Source organism: Salmo salar, chromosome 20, assembly GCF_965601325.2.
Source record: "Salmo salar chromosome 20, fSalSal1, whole genome shotgun sequence".
Taxonomy (NCBI): domain Eukaryota; kingdom Metazoa; phylum Chordata; class Actinopteri; order Salmoniformes; family Salmonidae; genus Salmo; species Salmo salar.
The window spans coordinates 60,923,082-60,948,383 of record NC_138310.1 but is presented as its reverse complement, the minus strand read 5'-3'; the positions used below and the strand labels follow the sequence as shown (position 1 = coordinate 60,948,383).

Below are 25,302 nucleotides of genomic sequence, written 5' to 3'. Positions count from 1 at the left end.
AGGAAACAACATGTTAGAATTGACCAGAAAGAATTGACTTTTCAAAACGCGTTTGGAGAATTAACGCAGCAGGTTAGGAGAGTTAGGTTAAGGTTAGGAAAAGGGTTAGGTTTAGCTAAAATGCAAAAAAATGCAACTTTTGACATCAATTTGATATAAACTGTATCCCTCTGGCCATGACCGGTGATGCCACCACAGCCTGCTTCTGCAGCATCAACCGTTGGCACTGCTGGCCGTGCAAATGACAAAACAACCGTCTCCAGGGTAGGGCGTACTGAAACCAGAACCCGACGTCACGCCAAGAAAAGAAAAGTCTGCATCCTAAATGGCACCCTAATCCCAGGGCCCGTAGTCAAAAGTAGTGCACAATGCAGGGTACCATTTGAGACCCAAACAAAGCCCCCATAAAATGCACAACTGTGCTTTGCTTTCTCCAGCAGAAACCCAGCCATTTCTTGTTTTACAGCCATTTGTTCCCGATCTTTGTGGGATGGCCTGGGAGGGCCTGGAATCCCAGCGTTTGCCAGCGTGGGTTCTGGAGTTTCTCAGCGACACCTTGGAGGAGCGTAATTAGCAGTGATGTTACGGTTGAAGCAGCCACCACCAACCACCACCTCCAGTCTGGAGGAATGGTTCCTATAGCCCATAGTGTGACGGCTGAAACCGCTGCCATTACTGACTGGAGCTACATGTGTTTGTTATAAAAAAGGGATTCTTCGGCATCAGAGGACAATCAGTGAGCCTGAATGGAGTTGTGTGGCTGCTGGAAGATTTAGCCATGCCGTGACAAGAGGTTGACAATAGGGTTTGCTAGATCACTGGGCTGCTGGGTTGCATATGGTTGCTGGATTGCCACAATGGCTGAGACATCTTGGCAGAGTAATGGTCGTTGGTTGCTGCTAGCCAAGGGGTCCTTATGACGATCACGACGTTGCACCTTCATTTTTCTCTTCATCTCCCTCTCTTTCCTTCCCACTCTCGTTCTTCTCTCTTCTCCTTCTCTTTCTACTCAGGATGGTGGCAGGCAAGGCAGAGCCGGCCATGCCAGGGAGGCTCTATGTCCATCCAGACTCCCCGGCTACAGGAGCCCACTGGATGAGGCAGATGGTGTCCTTCCAGAAGCTAAAGCTCACCAACAACCACCTGGACCCCTTTGGGCATGTGAGTGATCCTCAGTCTACAAACTAATGTCAACGTTTATAATCTTTAAGCTAAATTAACTGTAAAGGGGTAGAGAGAGAGAGAGAGAGAGATGATTAGCTGGGCGGCAGGTAACGAAACCCCGAGCTGACTAGGTAAAAATCTGTCGTTCTGACCATGAGCATGGCAGTTAACCTACTGTTCCCCGGGTGCCGATGACGTGGATGTCGATTAAGGCAGCCCCGCTGCACCTCTCTGATTCAGAGGGGTTGGGTTAAATGCAGAAGATGCATTCAGTTATACAACTGACTAGCTATCCCTCTTTCCCTTTACTGATGCCTCACAATTTAGGTGAATTCACATCCCAGGAAGGCACTGGGTCATTTCACACAATAGAGCTTATCACTTCTCCTGGTCATGTAAAACAAGAGAGGTGATTGGACACAGCTCATTTTGTCAAAACTACACAGTAGATGAGACTTAAAAAGACTAGTGTTAAAACAACAGCCGAATAGATGTGTTTTTTAACAAGAGACAGAGTCATAAAGCTGTCTTCATGGAATGAGAGTGAGAGAGGGGGAAGGACTCGAGGAAGGATGGCCAGAGAGGAAAAGGAAGAGAGCAGGAGAGAGGGTGAAAGATGGACTGAAGTGGAGGGAGTGACGGTGAGAGAAGAGAGGAAGCGAGAGAAAGCATACGAGAGAAAGTGAGCATCTTGCCACAGAGGGAGTGAGAAGTGTGACTGCGGCAGCAGTGCTGCCCAGAGGAACTCTGGGAAGGCTTGTCCAAAGCCATCCCGTCAGAAGGCGAGCTCATTAGGTTCATAACCCCTGGGATCAGTGGCGGGGCTCGCTGTCAGGTTGAGTCCGCCGCCTGGATAGTGATAAGGGCGAGTAATGAGGACAAAGAGAGAGAGAGGGGCCAGGTCTTACTAAGCCCTGCTGATAGAACAGCCCACGCCAGCAGGGGAGCCAGAGAGCCTCTCCCTCCCTCTGGCCTGCATAGCACTGGATCCACCACCCACCTGACCCACTAAACCAGGGGTGTCAAACATATGGCATACGGCCCATGGGGGTGGGAGGGATAAAATCTAGCTCGCTAATAATCACTGAAATGAAAGCTAGACAGTCAGGGAGCACAGAAAACTCTAGAAATGATGGATAGAGGACTATTTTTTTCATATTTTGACTCCTAGGAAATATGACCAATTTTAACTGCCAAGACCGAGAGGCAAAATGAGTTTGACACCCCTGCTATAAACTGACCCACAGTTGAAATAAAACAGCTTGTGAAGTGAGCTAATGACAGTCAATGACAGACTCTGTTGTTTGTGCATTTGAGAGTGTGTCTTTTCAAGAGTGTTTGTTTATGTATATGTGAGTATGCGGTCTGCATGACTGTGTGTTCAAGTATGTGGGTCAGCATGGCTGCTAGTCCACAGTCCAGAGCAGGATGGCCATCAGCTTGATTCAACCCAGGGGTATCTCAGATCTATGACAACCCTTCCCCTTCCTGACCATCCCCCACAAACTCTGCCCTTCCCCTCCCTTTGCTGCTGACCTCTCAGCATCAGCAGTAAAAACACTATCACTGATCTGGGATCTGACCTGTCAGCATCAGCAGTAAAAACACTATCACTGATCTGGGATCTGGGCTCCCACTGACCCCTGCTACTGTTGACCAAGAGATGGTCCAAGGAATCACTCCTGAAATGCTGTCACTTCCCAGCTGTCACTGCGTGTCTTGGTTTATAAACCAGTTAGCAGACTGTCTGGGGCTGGCTTTTTTACCCAAAAGATGAAAGAGAGAATGCATGATTTGGTTCTGGATTGATCCAAGGAAGGCTTGTCCTGATCAATGCAACCAGACAGCACAGAGGGAGTCAGACTCCTTCCTGCACTGCCTCCAGACAGACCCCGGCCAGACTAGCAGACTAGACAAAGGTCGTGACCATAGTCTCCAGTCAACCAACCACTAGCTTATTTCTATCAGTTCCGTCACTACAGGGTCTGTAGTCAGCCAATGAACCAATTGATTATCTCTGTCTGAACCTTGCCCCAACAAAAAGGGGGAAGGGGCATGTGAGCATTGGGCTGTTCAGGGTGCAACTATGACCCCGGCCGCCTGTGCCCTGATAGCATAGGAGGCTGCTGAGGGGAGATTGGCTCATAATAATGGCTGGAATGGAGTGGTATCAAACACATGGAAACCGTGCATTTGATGTGTTCGATACCATTCAATTTATTCCGTTCTAGCCATTACTATGAGCCCGTCCTCCCAAATTAGTCTTAACCTCTTCCTGTGGTAGCCTCCTGGAGGGGCTGGCCTCTTAAGTCAAGGCTCTAGTACCAGCGGGCTGTGAGTCTAGAAGGTAGGAGAGGTGGGAGAGCTTGATGCTCATCGGTCCTGACAGAGTTACGCTGGAGATGACCCTGCTCCAGTCCTGCTGACGCTCCAGTGAGCATGTTCCTAGGCTACTGGGCTACTCTGAGCAGACTGGTGCCGATGTGCTGACCTAGCCCCCCCCAACCCAAACATTGAGCACACTCCACACGTGCTGATTAATGCACTATACAGTTGCAACTCAAGTGTGACAAAGGGGTGCCCACTTTTCAGTATCAACACATTGAACTACACTACATTGACAAATGTCCACATTGTATGGACAAAGTTGGGCATTGTATGCACACTAACGCCGACTCCAGGAGCATTAAAATAGGCCTACCTCCAAAAAAGGCTAGCCATGGAAAACCTGAGCATCTTAAGCACGCCATTCACACTATGAGTCTATTCAAGTCAATACAATTACATCACTTGGCTTTTAGTATCTAGGCCAGGGACAATCATTCATTTAAAGGGGGAAAAAACTAACCTCTTAAACAAACATCTTAAAAAGTCTCAAGACTGTGGTGGTGGCCGGTCATTCACTGGTGCCTCTAAGAGGACTGTGTGCTGTGAACGACTTTGTTGGTCTGACCTTGTACTGGTTTTTCTATTCTTCTACATTTCCTTCCTTCCCACTGATAGATCATCCTGAACTCGATGCACAAGTACCAGCCTCGGCTCCACATCGTCAAGGCCGACGAGAACAACGCCTTTGGGTCTAAGAACACAGCCTACTGCACTCACGTGTTTCATGAGACAGCCTTCATCTCCGTCACCTCCTACCAGAACCATAAGGTACAGTATGTGTACCAAGCATGTAGTTGTCCACCTGCTGTCTGATGTTCAACGTCTTCTGCACATAGTCTGACACGTTTCTAATGTCAGTAATACGAGAGCGTGTCTTCAAAACACTATCTGCAGGAGAAAGGTTCCAAATCCAAAATGAACAGTTATAGATCAAGTCAAGTTTTCATAGTCAAGTTTTGACTGAACCTAGCTGCACATTTCATGATGAGTCAGTGCAGTGACAAGATATGTTGCTGTCTTCCCAGATAACTCAGCTAAAGATCGAGAACAATCCGTTTGCCAAGGGTTTCCGTGGCAGCGATGAAGGGGACCTGCGTGTCTCCAGACTCCAGGGGTATGTTCCGTATGTTTATGGGAATGTGCCACTCAATAAAAGTATATGGAATATTTACTTTATCATGGAAACAATTCTTCTTTTGACACAGTACATCATTCATTGGAACCATTTTTTCCTTTTGGAACTTGTTCCATTTCTTCCTTAAGCAGATTCTTTCCCCACCTGTGAATGGATTAACTGTGCTTGCTTCCTTTAATACATCGTTCTCTCTCTGCAAAGTAGAATCTATTAACGCAAGTGTTGGGGAGTAGTGAACTACATTTAGTAATTTAATTACATTTTGCAGTAGCTTGGTGGTAGTTGAACTAAATTCAAATCTTGGTAGTGTTTTCAGTAGTTGCCATGTAGTGGTGTAGCTAACTAGCTAACTAGCAAAAATAACATATGGGTGTAGGCAAGAATGTACCTTCTTTTTTACATCAGACCTGCCCAATTCTCACTTGAAATACCTTTTTTTGTGTGCATAATCACTTTTTGTGTTTAAACTACACATTCGGTTAACATCTGACTCCAGAGTGATCTGTTCTTGCAATTTGTAGTCTATGACATTTCAGATTTAGATATGATCATTTTTCACTAAGTAGTTTGGATGTAGTGAACTACTTTTTCAAAGTAACTTAAGTAAGTAAACTATATTTTTCTTAAGGGTAGCTTTGGTATAGCTTAACTTCTTCCAGTGTGAAGTAATTGGCTTGTTAAACTATATTTTCAGACTAGCTTCCCCCACACTGTAACGCTAATCCTTCCATTCTTGTTTCTCCTTCCTGTCCGTAGAAAAGACTACCCAGTGATTTCTAAGAACATGGTTCGCCAGAGGCTCCTATCCTCACACGGTCACCTGACGGGGAAGCTGGGAGCTGGGGTACACCTGTCGGGGCACCCCCAGGTCCTGTCCCACTACCAGTATGAGGGTGGGGTGCCCCTGGGGAACTCAGACCACCAGGAACACATCTCCAATTCCTTCCCTTCCAGCCGAGAGCCCAGCCTGCTCTACCACTGCTTTAAACACAGAGGTGGGTTAGCTACAGACCTACCTGAAAATCTCCACACCTGTCAATCACAGACAATGGGCAGTCCTCATTAGTCTTTCAGAAAACTTTGTTGTCTTGCAACACATCTTTTGGTGCTACACATCAATATCACCCAATATAAATGGATTGGTACACAGTTCCGAACAGTATGAAGAAGCATCATAGGAAAGCAGGGTGATACATTGAGTTTTTGCATTCAGTTATGATGATTCAATCTTCATTTCTTTACAGATAACACCAGGCACTTGGAACTGGGTTGTAAACGGCCGTATCTGGACACGGCTCCTCCAGCAGTCTCGGAGGAACACTACTTCCGTTCTCCTCCCTCCTATGAGCCGCCACTGTTGTCCCACCCCTACTGCGGTGAGGCCATAAGCTCCAGGGAGGCCTGTATGTACGGAGGGATGGAGGGAGAGAACGGCCAAGGGGCTGTGGGGGCTGACGACCTGGTTCCCCCCTCTCTGAACTGCAACGTGTGGGCGTCGGTGCAGCCTTACCCCCGGTACAGTGTGCAGACAGTGGAGGCTGTCCCCTACCAGCCCTTCACTGCTCACTTCACCAGTACTGCCACCGCCACCTCCGTGGTGCCCCACCACACCCCCTCTGGTCCCTCACGCCCCCAGCCCGACATAGGAGTCTACAGTCCAGCCACGGCACAGCGTGGCCTGGCCGTCATCCCCTCGTCATCCTCCGCCTCGTCTTCTTCTCCACCGGTTCCTGGTTCCAGGGATAGTAGGCCGCTGGTCTATCCTCCTCTGTACCACAGGAAGCCTGGGCCTGGGTCTCCTCTCCTGCCTCACAGGGAGTTCTCGGCCTTCCCAACACAGAGTGCCCCCTCATCCATCCGGGACCCGTCCTACCAGTACCAGATGGGGCAGAGCAGTGTAGGGGCCCACTGGAATGATAGCTAGGGCTATGGGGTGCTGTGTGGCTCCTGAGGCAGCAGCGATGTCCACCCACCCGTTCGGTCCAGAATCAACCAGACTCCCCCTAGCCAGCCAGCCAACTTTGAACTGCCTGTGAGGCATCTGAAGTGAGATTATGTTGAAATACAGCCATGATGACCTTTCCAAGTTGCACAGTGGAAGCTATAGTAGTTTAGCATGAAGAGAAGCAAATCAGAGTGGCCAAACTCCAATAGAAGCCTACATCTGCCCAAAAGCTCTGCACCTTCAGACCCATGTTATCCTGACTGGAGGAGCATCAGGACTGTGATGATGATGATGAGTATTCCAGAGGAAGAACCCCTCCTATAGCGTGCCATATAATGGCTTTAAAAAATGATCAATGTCAAACAGTGTCAAAAGGAGATGTGTTCAGCAAAGTGAAGAGTATCCATTATGCCTTTGATGTGTTTGAAGTAGTGTGTTTAGGATTAAGATGGACACGTATGTACCAGTAATGAATTGATTAAACTTTCTAAGAAAAACATTTAAATGCAAAACTTTATCATATTATTATCAGCAAACGACGCAGTGGGACATGGATGTGTATGTGCGAAGAGATTGAAGTAACAGTCCAAATGTTTTGTTGAGACCTTGAGTAAAGCCTTCATTTAATTTGCCTTCTCTGCTTGTGTTGAGAAACTTTGCCAGTTAGAAATCTGTTGAACTTTTAAACATGGGCTGCAGGTCAACTACACAACAAGCCCACACATGCAGTCCATTTGAGCAGAGCTCAAGTGTTTGTAGGTCTAGATCTCACCTTCAGCCATAAGCCTCTGCTAGCTATGTTGTAAGCTAGCGTGACACCACTTAGCATGAAGCCAAACATCCGCTAGGCTAACAGCCCTTAGTTAGCGTTAGCCCATGTCTTTGAACCACAATAGGGTAGTAAACGCTTAGCACTTTGGCTACAAACCCGAGGTCCGTTCCAAAGCAGCGTTCCCGCCTGTTGAAGTGGGACTTCGGAGAAGGTCCCTGGCCAACCAGATGGGAGCTTAAGGAATCGCTGTTAAGTCAACGCTAGTGTAGAACACAGAGCTCCACACAAATCCCAGCCCCAAATGACTGAGTTGGAAAAATCCTTACAAGACTGCAAATGTAAAACAGCCCGAGCGGGGCGGGCGAGGCGCCACATTGTGAAGTCAAGCTGAGCTGAACTGAAGCAGGGACGACCGTGTAACATTCGGCAAGGCCTGGCCTGTCTGACCTTGACAAGTAGGAATGGATAATAATAGAACAATATGGTGGTCTATTACCTAGCAGACCCACGTTATCCCTTAATTTCTTTTTGATATTCAATATAACTTCTTTTTTTTGCACACCTGATGAAATAAATATTTGTATGCCTCCCATTGTTGCTTAGCGTTATGTTTACTCCAAAAAGTTGAAGAGGTCAGATAGAGCTGAAAAGATCAACAGAGTAGCTTTGCGGATGTATTATATTGGTAATAATAATGGTAATGGATTCAGTCTGAAATGAATTTATGTCTATCCTCCACTAGCACTTACCTGTCATTGGTGATCTAAGACACATAAGCTCACATCAATCATTACGGGCGGCAGGTAGTCTAGCAGGTTAGAGCTTTGGGCCCACAGAAATATAAATTATATTTCTATTTCCCTTGAGCAAGGCTCCAGGGTCACCGATTATAATGGCAGACCCTGGCTATGACCCCACTCTCAGAGGGTGTCTCAGGGAGAGGTTGGATATGCAAAAATCACATTTCCAATTCACACCTGCGTATTAACACACACTTGTATGAAATAGGACAAATATAAGCACCCACCAAATTATTATTATTAAAAACCAATCAAGCTATCAAAGACATTAAACATAAACAACAACTACACCCACCTAAATGACATCATACCATGAACATTGATTGGGTTAGTTATCTATCAAATTAAATCATTTGTGTCTGTCATATGTCAGTGTGTGTCAGGGCAGCGTGGCTGTACAGTGAAATATGTAGGTGAATGGTAGAGGTAAAGGAGGTCAGATCTCCCAGGGCATACATACATACCGGTCCTGTAGCCCTCTGCTTTCTCTCACACACAGCAATCATTAGGGTCCTGAGTTATGGTGATGGTTCCGCCCTGGCTCTTGTCAGCACCTCCTTTCTCTCTCTACCTCGTTCGCTCTCTATTTCTCTACCTTGTTCTTCTCTCTCTCTCTCTCTCTCTCTCTCTCTCATTATCTCTCTCCCTCGTTCTCTTTCTCTCTATCTGGGAGGAGAACTTCCCACTCCAACTAATCAATGGCCAGAGATCTAGGGTCCTCAGACAGGATGAAATGTCTACCATGTCAAACAGTGGGTGAGAACTTGGTGCACTGATAATGGCGATTGAACCTGACTGATAATGGCGACTAAACCTTTCTTTGCCTGATAAGAGGGGTGCTGATATTTTCAACAGAGATCATGTTAGTATCTTGAACATGAATAACATTTGTACTTAAAATGACAGTGACAATGCATGTATTTTCCCATATACTGTATGAGCAACTTAGGTTATGTATACACCTTTACTGGTATGACAAATACCCCACAATACATACACCAAAGATACGAGAAATATAGATAATTTCCTCTCTGAAATGGATGTAGAAATTATTGGATGTGGGGCCTTGCAGTGTGTCTACACAAGAGAACCTAACTATTGTGGGTACAAATAATAATTTTACCATAATAAATCTTTACAGTTATATACAAAATAAAATATCTGGTCAAATTCATTAAGAGACATATTTATTACATAGAGCTTCATACAAATCACAAGTATGACAATAATGAGATACAGGATATTAGTAATAAACCATGTGTATTGTAATATACACAAATGTGTTATTCTCACATGTGCACACCAGGAGGAAGTATGGTTAGGATGGCTGTGTATGTGGGGCGGATATGGTGGTTGTGAGGCTGAATAGTTAGACTGGCCTCCATGTTTCTTTGGAGGATGTTCAACTCAGTGCGGGTGGTTCTACTGGGCTGGGCTGTAGGTCTGGAGGAGTGAGCAGAATCGGACTGCAGCTGGGGCCAACCAGATCTAAGAGCAGGAAGGAAACATAACAGAGAAAAAGAGGGAATATTGGACCATTCAGTCAAGAGTAATTTGACTACAAAATAATCTGTATTGATTTGATTGTCCAATGATGGATGAGAGGCCAAGGATGGCTAACAGAAACAATGCTATGGTGTGAGAGGTGAGGACAGATAAATAAAAGCATCATGTGGTTTGAACAACCTGCCTGTAAAACAGGAGACACCCAAAATATACTATTAAGAACCTACTGGGAAAAAAAACAAAAGTTAATTCTCATCGTTCAATTTATGATGACCTTTTTCTGGCTATAGCTAGCTTGAATAGAGCATAAAAAGACAGATGTAGCAGTAGTCGTTAATTTATGCGAACTTTCCACATAAAATGCAGTCTATCTCTGTTATAAAAAAGCCAAGTTTAAGCCCCATGCAGAGCACAGTATCCCCACTCTAGAGCTGCGGAGGTATGGCAGTGTATCATCATATGCGTCCAAAATGGAATCCTATTCCCTTTATAGTGCACTACCTTTCAAAAGTCAAAAGCCATTTGGGATGCAGCCTATCTGTGAGAACCTGACTGGGGGCCTAGGGTTCCATCTGGAACTCATTGGTGATGAGATCTGGCTGTGCCGGTGCCTCTCTCCCCTGCCTCTCTCCAGTCCACGCTGCCCTTTCTTTCCCTTACCGCTGTCATCCCATAATCCCGTCTGAGAGCCGCCTGGGTGTGCGTCCCAAATGGCACAAATTCCCTATATAGTGCCCTAATTTTGACCAGAGCCCTATGGGCCCGGTCAGGGGTAGGGTACCTCATAGGGACTAGGGTGCTATTTGGAACACGGACCCGGGCTGGGCGGTACCCACTCTGATGACTCTGACCCACTCCGATGGGCTTAACTGGGCTGCCTTGTAAAAAAACCCGGCCCTCTCTGACTCCTTCTCTCCTACAGCCCAGCCGAGGCACTCTGAAAACACGCTTTAAATAGTGGAGCGGGGATTTAATATCAAGTCCATTACGGCCTTTCTGGAGCCCTGTAAATAGTCAATTAGTGGACGATTCTGATTTGATCCACATGCGGAGAGATCCGCTGTGGGGGAGGAGGGGAGGGAGGGAGGAGAGAATCTAGCTACCCATCTTGAGGTCAACCTAATACGCAATGCCAGGCTGCTGCACGGACTGAAAAGGTTTCTGGGAGATGTTTCCCCACCAGCTACCACAGGAAGTGCAGCAGAGGGAGCAGAGAGAACCCTGGGAACTCTGAATTCTTCCTTCTGAAGGTTATGTGTAAGTGTGTTGGGAGTGAATGTATGTGTGTATGTGTGTATGTGTGTGCTTATGGGGGGCTGCGGCGGGTTCAACTCTCTAGTGGTGGGACACAACTGTGGCGGTGTCCCTTGATCAAAGGTAGGGCCTACATCTGGTGGGCTCCACTAAAGCCCTCTGTATAAAACTAGGCTCACACTTTAATAAGTGGCTTTGGATAAAAGCATCAGTAAAAAAATTAATAATTATATTGTGAGAGCTTCCTGGATTAAGCCGTTAGGGAGGAAATGGGGGGGATGGATTAAGTGTTTTATCCAGCAGATTAAGTTAGAGTTCTACGAGCCTTATTGAGATCGCGGAGTCGTCGCTGTGCAATGTGAGTAGAATGATGGTGATGGCAGTGGAACACAGAACAAACAAGCTCTAGAACTTTGAAGAACTCTTAAGATCGAAACCCTCTGCTTTAGCATTACGTCTCAGCCTAATTGGCCCTGAAACCAATCAATGCATAGCACTTATAACGTGGTAGAAGCGGGTTGCCATCCAAATCCATAGTTACCTCAGCTCAGTGAAATATGCACATGTTATTGGAGGGAGCAAACAGAACAGAACAGGATCTCATTATGGACTGTTGTGGTGGAGGGAGGCTCTAAACTGCTTTGATGATGCAGATGCATGGTCTGAAAATTACCTCATCTTTCTCTGCATAGCTCTGATTAAAGCCAGTGTTTATCGAAGTGAATGTATTGTGTGTGTGTTGGAATATGTGTGTGATGATGCACGAGTATACACTGTGTGGGTGAGACATTCATTTTCAGAGGTTTGCGTGTCCAGCATTCTTCTCCTCCTCCCTCCTCCAATTGATGCCAAGGCTGATTCTCCTTAGCCAATCAGCACCTCTCTTATTGTCTCCCGACCCTCTCCTCCCTCCTCCTCCTCTCTCCCTGCTCCCTCTTTGCTCCAGCCACGAAAACAACAGTGTCCCTTAGCCTGAGCAGTGGGCACAAGGAACACAACAAACAACAAATGTCCAATGACAGTGTCCGAGTCTATAGTTCTCTCTCACACACACACACACACACACACACACACACACACACACACACACACACACACACACCACACACACACACACACACACACACACACACACACACACACACACACACACACACACACACACACACACACACACACACACACACACACACACACACACACACACACACACACACACACACAACTAGGGCTGGGAATTGCCAGGGACCTCACGATATGAAATTATCCCTGTGGCTCAGTTGGTAGAGCATGGTGTTTGCAACGCCAGCATGGTGTGTGCAACGCCAGGGTTGTGGGTTCAATTCCCACAGTACAAAAAATAAAAAATAAATAAAAAATGCATGAAATGAAAATGAAATGTATGTATTCACTACTGTAAGTCGCTCTGGATAAGAGCGTCTGCTAAATGACTAAAATGTAAAATGTTGTGATTCGATACTGCAAATTAACTGCGATTTGATGTTCCAAACATAGTCCTCAATATATGTCTGCTGAAAAGAGAACATGAGAATGAGGTTTGGACAGTCAAGGAAATAAAAGTGCAGATATCCTGTTGGCTCACTATTTAAAAAAGATTTTACAAAGCAATATATCAAATATCAATATAATATTGTCCCAAAATAATATTGTGATATGCAACTGTATCGATTTTTGCCCCCATCACCACACAAAACAATAATAATTCCCATAACAAAACATACACAAGTAGGCCCAACTTGAGGCCCTTAGGACTGTCACATAGGATGTTCCTAATTGGTGCAGAAGAGGTTAAAAGTAACAAAACAATGATGATTAGAATAGAGATGAAAAATAGGATGTTTTAAGCCAATGACTGTATATATGAATGGACAAAGCCATCGATCACGTGACACCATTAATTCCTATGTGAAGACTCAATAGCTCACTGAAGCCACATTTTGTCAGTTAAGATGGTGTCTCATGGACAGGGCTGGATTAATGCAGGGGTTACCGGGGCTGAAGCCCCTGGGCCCATGCCTGTGGGGGGCCCAAGAGGCAGCAAAAAATGTAAAGAAAAAAATAATTTTTAAAAAGTGGGTGGAACAGAGCAAACGGAATGGCATCAAACACAGCCATTACCACGAGCCTGTCCTCCCTAATTAAGGTGCCAGCAACCTCCTGTGGTGTAGACAGCCTGCTGCCACTCTGCTAAACATCAGATGGGGGGAGGAGAGGAGGTAGGGGGCCCTCGTGGGTAACTGGGGGGGCCCTGTCTTGATTGGGTAACTGATTCATATATTTATTAAATAAACTGCATAATAAATAAATGTGACTGGTCAATTGTGTGAGTCAGGGGCCCAAGCCCATAGGGGGCCCAAATGTATTATAATAAATGTATTATTATACTTTTTTATCCAACCACAGGAGCCCACCCTCGATGTTCAAAATACACCTGAGAGTATCATTTAGCCTCAGAAAATCAATAGTTTATAAAAAATCTGCCAAAATGAAAGAAATATAAAGTGTCTTAAAAGGGACAGCTTCAATGCGCCTTGACATAGATTCTACAAGTAGACCTAAACCATGCCAGGAAAATGCACCCTACACCATAACATATACTTTGCATCCCTTGTTTACTCAAGTGTTTCATTTATTTTGGCAGTTACCGGTATGCCTACAGTCGGGTAGGCCGCAGTTTGGGCAGCATGCCAAATATAGGCTACAGCTTGTTGCATTGTGGCCATAGACATATAATACACATAAGGGTTTTGTAACCTTTATCCTGGCAATTTGACTGTTAAACTCATGGGTACTCTAGCAATGGATGCTAGTCCTGGCTTTAATGGGAACTGCCATATATGGATTATATTTCTATGGTTGGTTGCAGCCCACAGTTTGTCTTTTGCAGATTTCAAAATACAATCGCAGGAAAAACGTACAGTTTGTAAAGCAAATTCCTACTGCTGAAAAGAGAAAACTAATCTGTCTGTAGAACCAATCGAAACATGATTTCCTAATCCGGTCCTGCTCACAGTTTGTGCTACTCCAGGAAGTGACGTTGCAGGCTAGCTCAGTGCTGCCCCCTCTGAGTAACTCAAATTGAAGGCCGACTGGGGTACTGCAGGCTGCCATTAGCAACTAAATTATCCTTATAACTTCTTCTTAGTGTGCGATTTTTTAAATAAATCGGTTGTAGGACATACATTTGGTGTATCAGAAGCAATTATTCGTAACATGATTGATAAGCAAACTAGGTGCCATATATTCAATGAATGCCAATAACTTTTGCTTTAATTTCACAGTGACACAGATAGCCCATTTGTGTTCTAAGCCACACTAGGCAAGCATATAAACACGGGGGTTACTCTCGTCACTGATGACAGAGGTCTGGTAAGGGCAGGGCCAGCCACCTTGCCCCGCCCTGCCTCTCCACTATCCACAACCTACAACTAGCCACCCGCATCACCCCCCATACCCCCTACTGTCGACCAGCCCCCACCAGCTAAGCCCTTTGCCACCTCTAGCCAGAGCCTATGTGATGTCTGGCTGGCCAAGGCAAGCACCAGGGCTCCAGCCATCCTCCCGCCTCCTCCCCCCCTCCTTCGCATCCACCTTTCCCCTCTTCAGGTTCAATGCAGTTTGGTGACAGGATTTCCATTATGTGCTCCGCTATGTGTGTAAGCCACTGGGAGCCAATGAGGAAATTCCTCCCGACAGACTCCCTAGTAGTCTGTGGCTGAGTCCCAAATGGCACAAAGGGCCAATAGGGCTCTGGCCAAAAGTAGTGCACTATATAGGGAATAGGGTGCCCTTTGGGACAAAGCCTGTGGAACAATACAGCCACCAACACCACCCCTTTAAAGGGATTATACTTCTCTGGTTTCCCTGTGGGTCTCTGTTGATGCTGACCCACGAGCAGGGAGACAGATCCATCTCAAATACTGCCAGGTTTCTGTTTATCTAATTCAGAGACAAATGAACTGCACCAGCTGACAGAGAGACACTGGAGGGAGAAGAAGGCTGGTTCGGTTCAAAATGGACAACTCCTCTCCTCTCCTGCTGCTGTGTTGTGATGAGGTGCGACATCAGATCCCATACAGATGGGCTGTTAGATATGGGGAGGAAGAAAACAATGACAACCTTGCGCAGTGAGACAATGAGCTGAGCAGCCTGGACAGCTCCACTTGGAGTGCCTATCCCCTCTACTGGTCAGGGGGCAGAACTGAACGATCACAGTAGTTTCCATCCTCTGACATTCTCCAAGGTGGGAAACATGCTTTGCTCTTTAAAATGACTCTAAAACTGTTGATAAAGACTGGAGTTCAGGACATCCTTGGGAAAAAAATGCCATGTGTAGGCAGTAATAGACAATGCCAGAGAGCTGATGACCCAGAAAACTGGGAACTTTCCCAGAACATTAGCCAAGATTCCGTTTTATCTAACATCAGGATGATAACATCCCCAAAACATTCAGAGATTGTTTTTGATAACAAAATGTATACAGTACCAGTCAAAAGTTTGGACACACCTACTCATTCAAGGGTTTTTCTTTATTTTGACTATTTTCTACATTGTAGAATAATAGTGAAGACATCAAAACTATGAAATAACACTTATGGAATCATGTAGTAACCAAAAAAGTGTTCAACAAATCAAAATATATTTTATATTTGAGATTCTTCATAGTAGCCACCCTTTGGCTTGAGGACAGCTTTGCACACTCTTGGCATTCTCTCAACCAGCTTCATGAGGTAGTCACCTGGAACGCATTTCAATGAACAGGAATGCCTTGTTAAAAGTGAATTTGGTGGATTTTTTTTCCTTCTTAATGCGTTTGAGCCAATCAGTTGTGTTGTGACAAGGTAGGGTTGGTATACAGAAGAAAGCCCTATTTGGTAAAAGACCAAGTTCATATTATGGTGAGAACAGCTCAAAGCAAAGAGAATGACAGTCCATTATTATTTTAAGACATGAAGGTATGTATGTATACATACACTACCATTCAAAAGTTTGGGGTCTCTTTTTAGAAATGTCCTTGTTTTCCATGAAAACATACATGAAATGAGTTGCAAAATGAATAGGAAATATAGTCAAGATGTTGACAAGGTTATAAATAATATTTTTTTATTTAAATAATAATTGTGTCCTTCAAACTTTGGTTTTGTCAAAGAATCCTCCATTTGCAGCAATTACAGCCTTGCAGACCTTTTGGCATTCTAGTTGTCAATTTGCTGAGGTAATCTGAAGAGATTTCACCCCATGCTTCCTGAAGCACCTCCCACAAGTTGGATTGGCTTGATGGGCACTTCTTACGTACCATACGGTCAAGCTGCTCCCACAACAGCTCAATAGGGTTGAGATCCGGTGACAGTGCTGGCCACTCCATTATAGACAGAATACCAGCTGACTGCTTCTTCCATAAAAAGTTATTTCATAGTTTGGAGCTGTGTTTTGGGTCATTGTCCTGTTGTAGGAGGAAATTGACTCCAATTAAGCACTGTCCGCAGGGTATGGCATGGCGTTGCAAAATAGAATGATAGCCTTCCTTTTTCAAGATCCCTTTTACCTGTACAAATCTCCCACTTTACCACCACCAAAGCACCCCCAGACCATCACATTGCCTCCCCCATGCTTGACAGATGGCGTCAAGCACTCCTCCAGCATCTTTTCATTTTGTCTGCATCTCACAAATGTTCTTCTCTGTGATCCGAACACCTCAAACTTAAAATAGTCTGTACAAAACTTTTTTTCCAATCTTCCTCTGTCCAGTGTCTGTGTTCTTTTGTCCATCTTAATCTTTTCTTTTTATTGCCAGTCTGAGATATGTTTTTTTCTTTGCAACTCTGCCTAGAAGGCCAGCATCCCGGAGTCGCCTGGCCACATCTGCAGTCCTCATGCCTCCTTGCAGCATGCCAAAGGCACGTTCACGCAGATGAGCAGGGACCCTGGGTATCTTTCTTTTGGTGTTTTTCAGAGTCAGTAGAAAGGCCTATTCAGTGTCCTAAGTTTTCATAACTGTGACCTTAATTGCCTACCGTCTGTAAGCTGTTAGTGTCTTAACGACCGCTCCACAGGTGCATGTTCATTAATTGTTTATGGTTCATTGAACAAGCATGGGAAACAGTGTTTAAACCCTTTACAATGAAGATCTGTGATGTTTGGATTTTTACGAATTATCTTTGAAAGACAGGGTCCTGAAAAAGGGCCGTTTCTTTTTTTGCTGAATTTATATACACTGCTCAAAAAAATAAAGGGAACACTTAAACAACACAATGTAACTCCAAGTCAATCACACTTCTGTGAAATCAAACTGTCCATTTAGGAAGCAACACTGATTGACAATAAATTTCACATGCTGTTGTGCAAATGGAATAGACAACAGGTGGAAATTATAGGCAATTAGCAAGACACCCCCAATAAAGGAGTGGTTCTGCAGGTGGGGACCACAGACCACTTCTCAGTTCCTATGCTTCATCAGGAGAAGAGATGTGGAGATGTGGAGGAGGCCGTAGGAGGGCAACAACCCAGCAGCAGGACCGCTACCTCCACCTTTGTGCAAGGAGGAGCAGGAGAAGCACTGCCAGAGCCCTGCAAAATGACCTCCAGCAGGCCACAAATGTGCATGTGTCTGCTCAAACGGTCAGAAACAGACTCCATGAGGGTGGTATGAGGGCCCGACGTCCACAGGTGGGGGTTGTGCTTACAGCCCAACACCGTGCAGGACGTTTGGCATTTGCCAGAGAACACCAAGATTGGCAAATTCGCCACTGGCGCCCTGTGCTCTTCACAGATGAAAGCAGGTTCACACTGAGCACGTGACAGACGTGACAGAGTCTGGAGACGCCGTGGAGAACGCTCTGCTGCCTGCAACATCCTCCAGCATGACCGGTTTGGCGGTGGGTCAGTCATGGTGTGGGGTGGCATTTCTTTGGGGGGCCGCACAGCCCTCCATGTGCTCGCCAGAGGTAGCCTGACTGCCATTAGGTACCGAGATGAGATCCTCAGACCCCTTGTGAGACCATATGCTGGTGCGGTTGGCCCTGTGTTCCTCCTAATGCAAGACAATGCTAGACCTCATGTGGCTGGAGTGTGTCAGCAGTTCCTGCAAGAGGAAGGCATTGATGCTATGGACTGGCCCGCCCGTTCCCCCTAATGCAAGACAATGCTAGACCTCATGTGGCTGGAGTGTGTCAGCAGTTCCTGCAAGAGGAAGGCATTGATGCTATGGACTGGCCCGCCCGTTTCCCAGACCTGAATCCAATTGAGCACATCTGGGACATCATGTCTCGCTCCATCCACCAACGCCACGTTGCACCACAGACTGTCCAGGAGTTGGCAGATGCTTTAGTCCAGGTCTGGAAGGAGATCCCTCAGGAGACCATCCGCCACCTCATCAGGAGCATGCCCAGGCGTTGTAGGGAGGTCATACAGGCACGTGGAGGCCACACACACTACTGAGCCTCATTTTGGCTTGTTTTAAGGACATTACATCAAAGTTGGATCAGCCTGTAGTGTGGTTTTCCACTTTAATTTTGAGTGTGACTCCAAATCCAGACCTCCATGGGTTGATAAATTGGATTTCCATTGATTATTTTTGTGTGATTTTGTTGTCAGCACATTCAACTATGTAAAGAAAAAAGTATTTAATAAGATTTTTTCTTTCATTCAGATCTAGGATGTGTTGTTTAAGTGTTCCCTTTATTTTTTGGAGCAGTATATATATATGTGGGTATGTGTATGTATGTATATATATAGATATATTTACCCCCAAAATATATGGGGGATTGGAAATGATGCAGACAAGTACATTGATGGAAGCAACAATCTATCTGCAATATTAAAGCTGATCCACCCCCTACATTTTTATATATATAAAATAAAAGACATGAAGGTCATTCAATGCGGAAAAATGTCAAGAACTTTGAACGTTTCTTCAAGTGCAGTAGCAAAAACCATCAAGTGATATGATGAAACTGGCTCTCATGAGGACCGCCACAGGAAAGGAAGACCCAGAGTTACCTCTGCTGCAGAGGATAAGTTCATTAGAGTTACTAGCCTCAGAAAATGCAGCCCAAATAAATGCTTCACACAGTTCAAGAAACAGACACATCTCAACATTAACTGTTTAGAGGAGACTGCATGAATCAGGCCTTCATGGTCGAATTGCTGCAAAGAAACCATTACTAAAGGACACTAATAAGAAGAAGAGACTTGCTTGGGCCAAGAAACACAAGCAATAGACATTAGACCGGTGGAAATCTGTCCTTTGGTCTGATGAGTCCAAATTTGAGATTTTTGTTTCCAACCGCCGTGTCTTTGTGAGACGCAGAGAAGGTGAACGGATGATCTCTGCATGTGTGGTTCCCAACTTGAAGCATGAATGAGGAGGTGTGATGGTGCTTTGCTGGTGACACTGTCGGTAATTAATTTAGAATTCAAGGCACACTTAACCAGCATGGCAACCACAGCATTCTGCAACTATCCCATCTGGTTTGCACTTAGTGGGACTATCATTTGTTTTTCAACAGGACAATGACCCAACACACCTCCAGGGCTATTTGACCAAGAAGGAGAGTGATGGAGTGCTGCATCAGATGACCTGGCTTCCACAATCACCCGACCTCAACCCATTTGAGATGGTTTGGGATGAGTTGGACCGCAGAGTGAAGGAAAAGCAGCCAACAAGTGCTCAACATATGTGGGAACTCCTTCAAGACTATTGGAAAAGCAGTCCAGGTGAAGCTGGTTGAGAGAATGCCAAGAGTGTGCAAAGCTGTCATCAAGGCAAAGAGTGGCCACTTTGAAGAATCTAAAATGTATTTTGATTTGTTTAACACTTTTTGAGTTTTTATATGATTCCATATACAGTTGAAGTCGGAAGTTTACATACACCTTAGCCAAATACATTTAAACTCAGATTTTCACCATTCATGACATTTAATCCTCGTAAAAATTCCATGTCTTAGGTCAGTTAGGATCACCACTTTATTTTAATAATGTGAAATGTCAGAATAATAGTAGAGAGAATTATCTATTTCAGCTTTTATTTCCTTCATCACATTCCCAGTGGGTCAGAAGTTTACATACACTCAATTAGTATTTGGTAGCATTGCCTTGAAATTGTTTAACTTTGGTCAAACGTTTTGGGTAGCCTTCCACAAGCTTCCTACAATAGATTGGGTGAATTTTGGCCCATTCCCCCTGACAGAGCTGGTGGAACTGAGTCAGGTTTGTAGGCCTCCTTGCTCGCACACGCTTTTTCAGTTCTGCACACACATTTTTATTAGGATTGAGGTCAGGGCTTTGTGATGGCCACTCCAATACCTTGACTTTGATGTCCTTAAGCCATTTTGCCACAACTTTGGAAGTATGCTTGGCGTCATTGTCCATTTCGAAGACCCATTTGCGACCAAGCTTTAGCTTCCTGACTGATGTCTTGAGATGTTCCTTCAATATATCCACATAATTTTCTTCCTCATGTTGCCATCTATTTTGTGAAGTGCACCAGTCCCTCCTGCAGCAAAGCACACCCACAACATGATGCTTGCTCCCCCGTGCTTCACGGTTGGGATGGTGTTCTTCGGCTTGAAAGCCTCCCCCTTTTTCCTCCAAACATAACGATGGTCATTATGGCCAAACAGTTCTATTTTTGTTTCATCAGACCAGAGGACATTTCTCCAAAAAGTATGATCTTTGTCCCAATGTGCAGCTGCAAACAGTAGTCTGGCTTTTTTAAGGCGGTTTGGAACAGTGGCTTCTTCCTTGCTGAGTAGCCTTTCAGGTTATGTCGATATAGGACTCGTTTAACTGTGGATATAGATACTTTTGTACCTGTTTCCTCCAGCATCTTCACAAGGTCCTTTGCTGTTGTTCTGGGACTGATTTGCACTTTTCGCACCAAAGTACGTCCATCTCTAGGAGACAGAATGCGTCTACTTACTGAGTGGTATGACGGCTGTGTGGTCCCATGGTGTTTATACTTGCGTACTATTGTTTGCACAGATGAACATGGTACCTTCAGGCGTTTGGATGAACCAGACAAGGATGAACCAGACTTGTGGAGGTCTACAATTTTTTTCTGAGTTCTTGCCTGATTTATTTTGATTTTCCCATGACGTCAAGCAAAGAGGCACGGAGTTTGAAGGTAAGCCTTGAAATACATCCACAGGTACACCCCCAATTGACTCAAATGATGTCAATTAGCCTATCAGAAGCTTCTAAAGCCATGACATAATTTTCTGGAATTTTCCAAGCTGTTTAAAGGCACAGCCAACTTAGTGTATGTAAACTTCTGACACACTGGAATTGTGATACAGTGAATTATAAATGAAATAATCTGTCTGTAAACAATTGTTGGAAAAATGACTTGTGTCATGCACAAAGTAGATGCCCTAACTGACTTGCCAAAACTATTGTTTGTTAACAAGAAATTTGTGGAGTGGTTGAAAAAGGAGTTTTAATGACTCCAAGCTAAGTGTATGTAAACTTCCGACTTCAACTGTACGTGACCCGATTCAGGAAACTAGGTGCATGTCGCAAGTCACGACTTCACAGGAGAACAGTTTGGATGTCATTTTTTTTTTATCAAAATGTTTTTTGACAGAAATGCCTTCTTGAACATGTGAACTTTCATGTGCCTTAATAACAAACTTGTATGCCATCTGTAAAAACGAATAAAATTGTTAAATTACGAGCCTTTGTTGATTAAGCCACAGAAAAATGTAGCAACCTTCCCACTAGCCATGATTGCCTGAGATAATGAGTGGGCTTGACATGCCGAGAGAGGAGTTCGGATTGGTCTGCCATAGAATTTCGTCAGTCTGTGTTGGTAATCCTGTCGAACTCGGCTTTTAAAAAAATGTCTTGTGTAGTGCAGCTGCATAAGTGTGGCTCTCCACTTTCTGGAGGATCAAGTTTTGAAATCAGTGGAATTAGAGTATGATAGCTAAAGAGATGGAGGAAACACCTGTCTCCAGATTGCATCTTCAAACTAAGGGCAACTGTGGTATGGCATTCCTGACAGGGAGATGCGTCCATGCACGATGATGTATACAGTAAGATAGTCTAGCGATAGCTAGCTATATTTTCAGATATTACACGTTTTCTATTTTTGACCGAAAGTGGTTTCATTTCAAGCTAAAGTGTACTGTTAGCTAGCTAACGTTAGCTGGCTGGCTCCCTATCTGATGTTATCATTCATTTCCCAGAGACGTTTTCTGTTCTAGTTAGCTAACATTGAACATGGTTGGTTAGATCCAGCACTGTGGCATTGTTTGCACTGTTCATTGTTGTTTAACTAGCTAACGTTAGCTGGCTGGCTCGTTAGCTAACATTATGTGACGTGTGTGAACATACACTTTGTTTACCTAGCTAGGTACATTGTTTACCTAGCTAGCTATATGTCTTAAGCTAAAGTGTACTGTTAGCTAGCTAGTTAGCTGGTTGGCTCCCTAGCAGACGTTATTATTAGTTTCCCAGAGCTGTGTGGTGTTCTAGTTAGAGCCTAATGTTAGCTAGCTAACATTGAACATGGTTGTAATAAAACTGTTGCCAGCAGAGCTGGTTAGGCTGCTTTCATGCTATCCAGGGGTAAACAAATCATATGCCAGAGCGTCAAGTGTGCGCTTCGAGAGCAAAACGAGATGGGTGAGGGTGTGAACGATGCTGAATGGGTGTAGACAAAGAAGAGCTCTTTACGAGATAGCAAAACATTCAAAGGCGATTTTCTCAAAAGTGAGTTTACAAGTTGATAAACTTTCAAAGCAGAATTACTTTCCCATTGTTCCTCAAATGCAGTGTATGATATACCATTTTGTAGCTCTGAGTCTCTACTTTTATCTAATGTAAAAAACCCAATTTCAAATTTTGCTACATAAGACCGAATCCAGGTGGTGAGTTATTTCATAGTTTTGATGTCTTCACTATTATTCTACAACGTAGAAAATAGTAAAAGTAAAGATAAACACTTTGAATGAGTAGCTGTGTACAAACTTTTGACTGATAGTGTTTATATATTTTTTTAATGAAATATCCTTGGAATGTTCCCCTAACATTCACTAAAATGTTGCGCACAACATCTGTAACAACCACTGGGAACATTTAAAGAACAGATTAAATGTGTTCTAGGTATAGTCGTGGCCAAAGGTTTTGAGAATGACACAAATATTAATTTTCACAAAGTCTGCTGCCTCAGTTTGTATGATGGCAATTTGCATATACTCCAGAATGTTATGAAGAGTGATCAGATGAATTTCAATTAATTGCAAAGTCCCTCTTTGCCATGCAAATGAACTGAATCCCCCAAAAACATTTCCACTGCATTTCAGCTCTGCCACAAAAGGACCAGCTGACATCATGTCAGTGATACTCTTGTTAACACAGGTGTGAGTGTTGACGAGGACAAGGCTGGAGATCACTCTGTCATGCTGATTGAGTTCAAATAACAGACTGGAAGCTTCAAAAGGAGGGTGGTGCTTGGAATCATTGTTCTTCCTCTGTCAACCATGGTTACCTGCAAGGAAACACGTGTCGTCATCATTGCTTTGCACAAAAAGGGCTTCACAGGCAAGGATATTGCTGCCAGTAAGATTGCACCTAAATCAACCATTTATCGGATCATCAAGAACTTCAAGGAGAGCGGTTCAATTGTTGTGAAGAAGACTTCAGGGTGCCCAAGAAAGTCCAGCAAGCGCCAGGACTGTCTCCTAAAGTTGATTCAGCTGCGGGATCGGGGCACCACCAGTACAGAGCTTGCTCAGGAATGGCAGCAGGCAGTTGTGAGTGCATCTGCACGCACAATGAGGCGAAGACTTTTGGAGGATGGCCTGGTGTCAAGAAGGGCAGCAAAGAAGCCACTTCTCTCCAGGAAAAACATCAGGGACAGACTGATATTCTGCAAAAGGTACAGGGATTGGACTGCTGAGGACTGGGGTAAAGTCATTTTCTCTGATGAATCCCCTTTCCGATTGTTTGGGGCATCTGGAAAAAAGCTTGTCCGGAGAAGACAAGGTGAGCTCTACCATCAGTCCTGTGTCATGCCAACAGTAAAGCATCCTGAGACCATTCATGTGTAGGGTTGCTTCTCAGCCAAGGGAGTGGGCTCACTCACAATTTTGCCTAAGAACACAGCCATGAATAAAGAATGGTACCAACACATCCTCCGAGAGCAACTTCTCCCAACCATCCAGGAACAGTTTGGTGACGAACAATGATGGAGCTCCAGCATGATGGAGCACCTTGCCATAAGGCAAAAGTGATAACTAAGTGTTAAAGCGGGTATTGTGTCAAGAAGCAGTGCGGTTGGGTTGTGTTTTGGAGGATGCACGGCTCTCGACCTTCGCCTCTCCCGAGTCCGTACGGGAGTTGTAACTACCAATTGGATACCACGAAAAAGGGAAAAAAAGAAACAAAGAAAAAAAAGAAAGGAATTTAATTGCATGTGACATTAAAAATTGTAACTCCCATGTGGTGTCACAATTGGTTTGCAGGTGTTTTCAGGACAGGTGTGACAGGACCTGGCTTTTCCAGGTATCCTCTTAGCCCCTGTGCCCTGACAAACAGTCCTGTAGCCTGCCAAGCCCAGCCAACCGGCCACACACTAAGTCCCCTAAACCCAGGTAGGAAAGCAAACCATCCTACCTGGGATCTAAAGGCCTCAGCTTGGACTCCAAAGACTTTTAGCAGGAGGTTTGCAGGTCATCACCTCTGGGTTTAGGCCAGGAGGACCTGAATTGACATGACTTTGTGGTGGCCTCTCGATCAAAGCAGCCATCTGCTTAACACTGCCCAGCTAGGAAGCCTAAGGTCAGGCCAGGATACACTGAATGGGTGGGTGGGTGTGTCGCAGTCCATGTATGGGTGAAAACACAATCTTTGTCGTTGTGATGAGAATTCTCATCAGAATCTAATCAAATGTAATGTGAGGGAATGCTGATTTATTCAGTGCATTGAGGAAGCATGTCTTTCAGCAGTTACAGTATTAACTGAAAAAAAGTATTTCTGTAGAATCTGATTAGCTACCTAGTTACAAGCTTATCCTCCGAGGAGAAAAACATGGGGAGTGATCCACTGATACGCTCAAGATGAAGATCAAGATGAGTGTGTTAATCTGGGGGTGGACGCATGAAAGTCCCCACCTTTGACACACTGATGAGCCACAGATGAAGCAGAGATAGAGTCAGTCAGTCATACCATAGAGAGGAGTGGTGCAGAGGTAAAAGGGAACACAAACAAACTCACATAGACCCAAGCTCTGATTGGTGCAGACCAGAGGCCGAAGAGAATGCATAGAAACTCATCCAGGCCAAAGATCTGAGTGGTAGACTAGAAGCCAAAGGGT

General features: G+C 44.8%; 1 protein-coding gene across 1 annotated transcript in view; it reads left to right on the top strand.

Moving 5' to 3' along the window:
- Nucleotides 1-7,996, top strand: part of LOC106580997 (T-box transcription factor TBX4) — a 30,202-nt gene extending 22,206 nt beyond the window's left edge. The window contains exons 5-9 of the mRNA XM_014162635.3: nucleotides 1,014-1,161; nucleotides 4,168-4,320; nucleotides 4,578-4,666; nucleotides 5,444-5,682; nucleotides 5,932-7,996. Of these exons, the coding sequence (XP_014018110.1) occupies nucleotides 1,014-1,161; nucleotides 4,168-4,320; nucleotides 4,578-4,666; nucleotides 5,444-5,682; nucleotides 5,932-6,611 (1,309 nt within the window). The 3' untranslated portion in view covers nucleotides 6,612-7,996. The remainder of the gene's footprint in view (nucleotides 1-1,013; nucleotides 1,162-4,167; nucleotides 4,321-4,577; nucleotides 4,667-5,443; nucleotides 5,683-5,931) is intronic.
- Nucleotides 7,997-25,302: the final 17,306 nt, after the last annotated feature.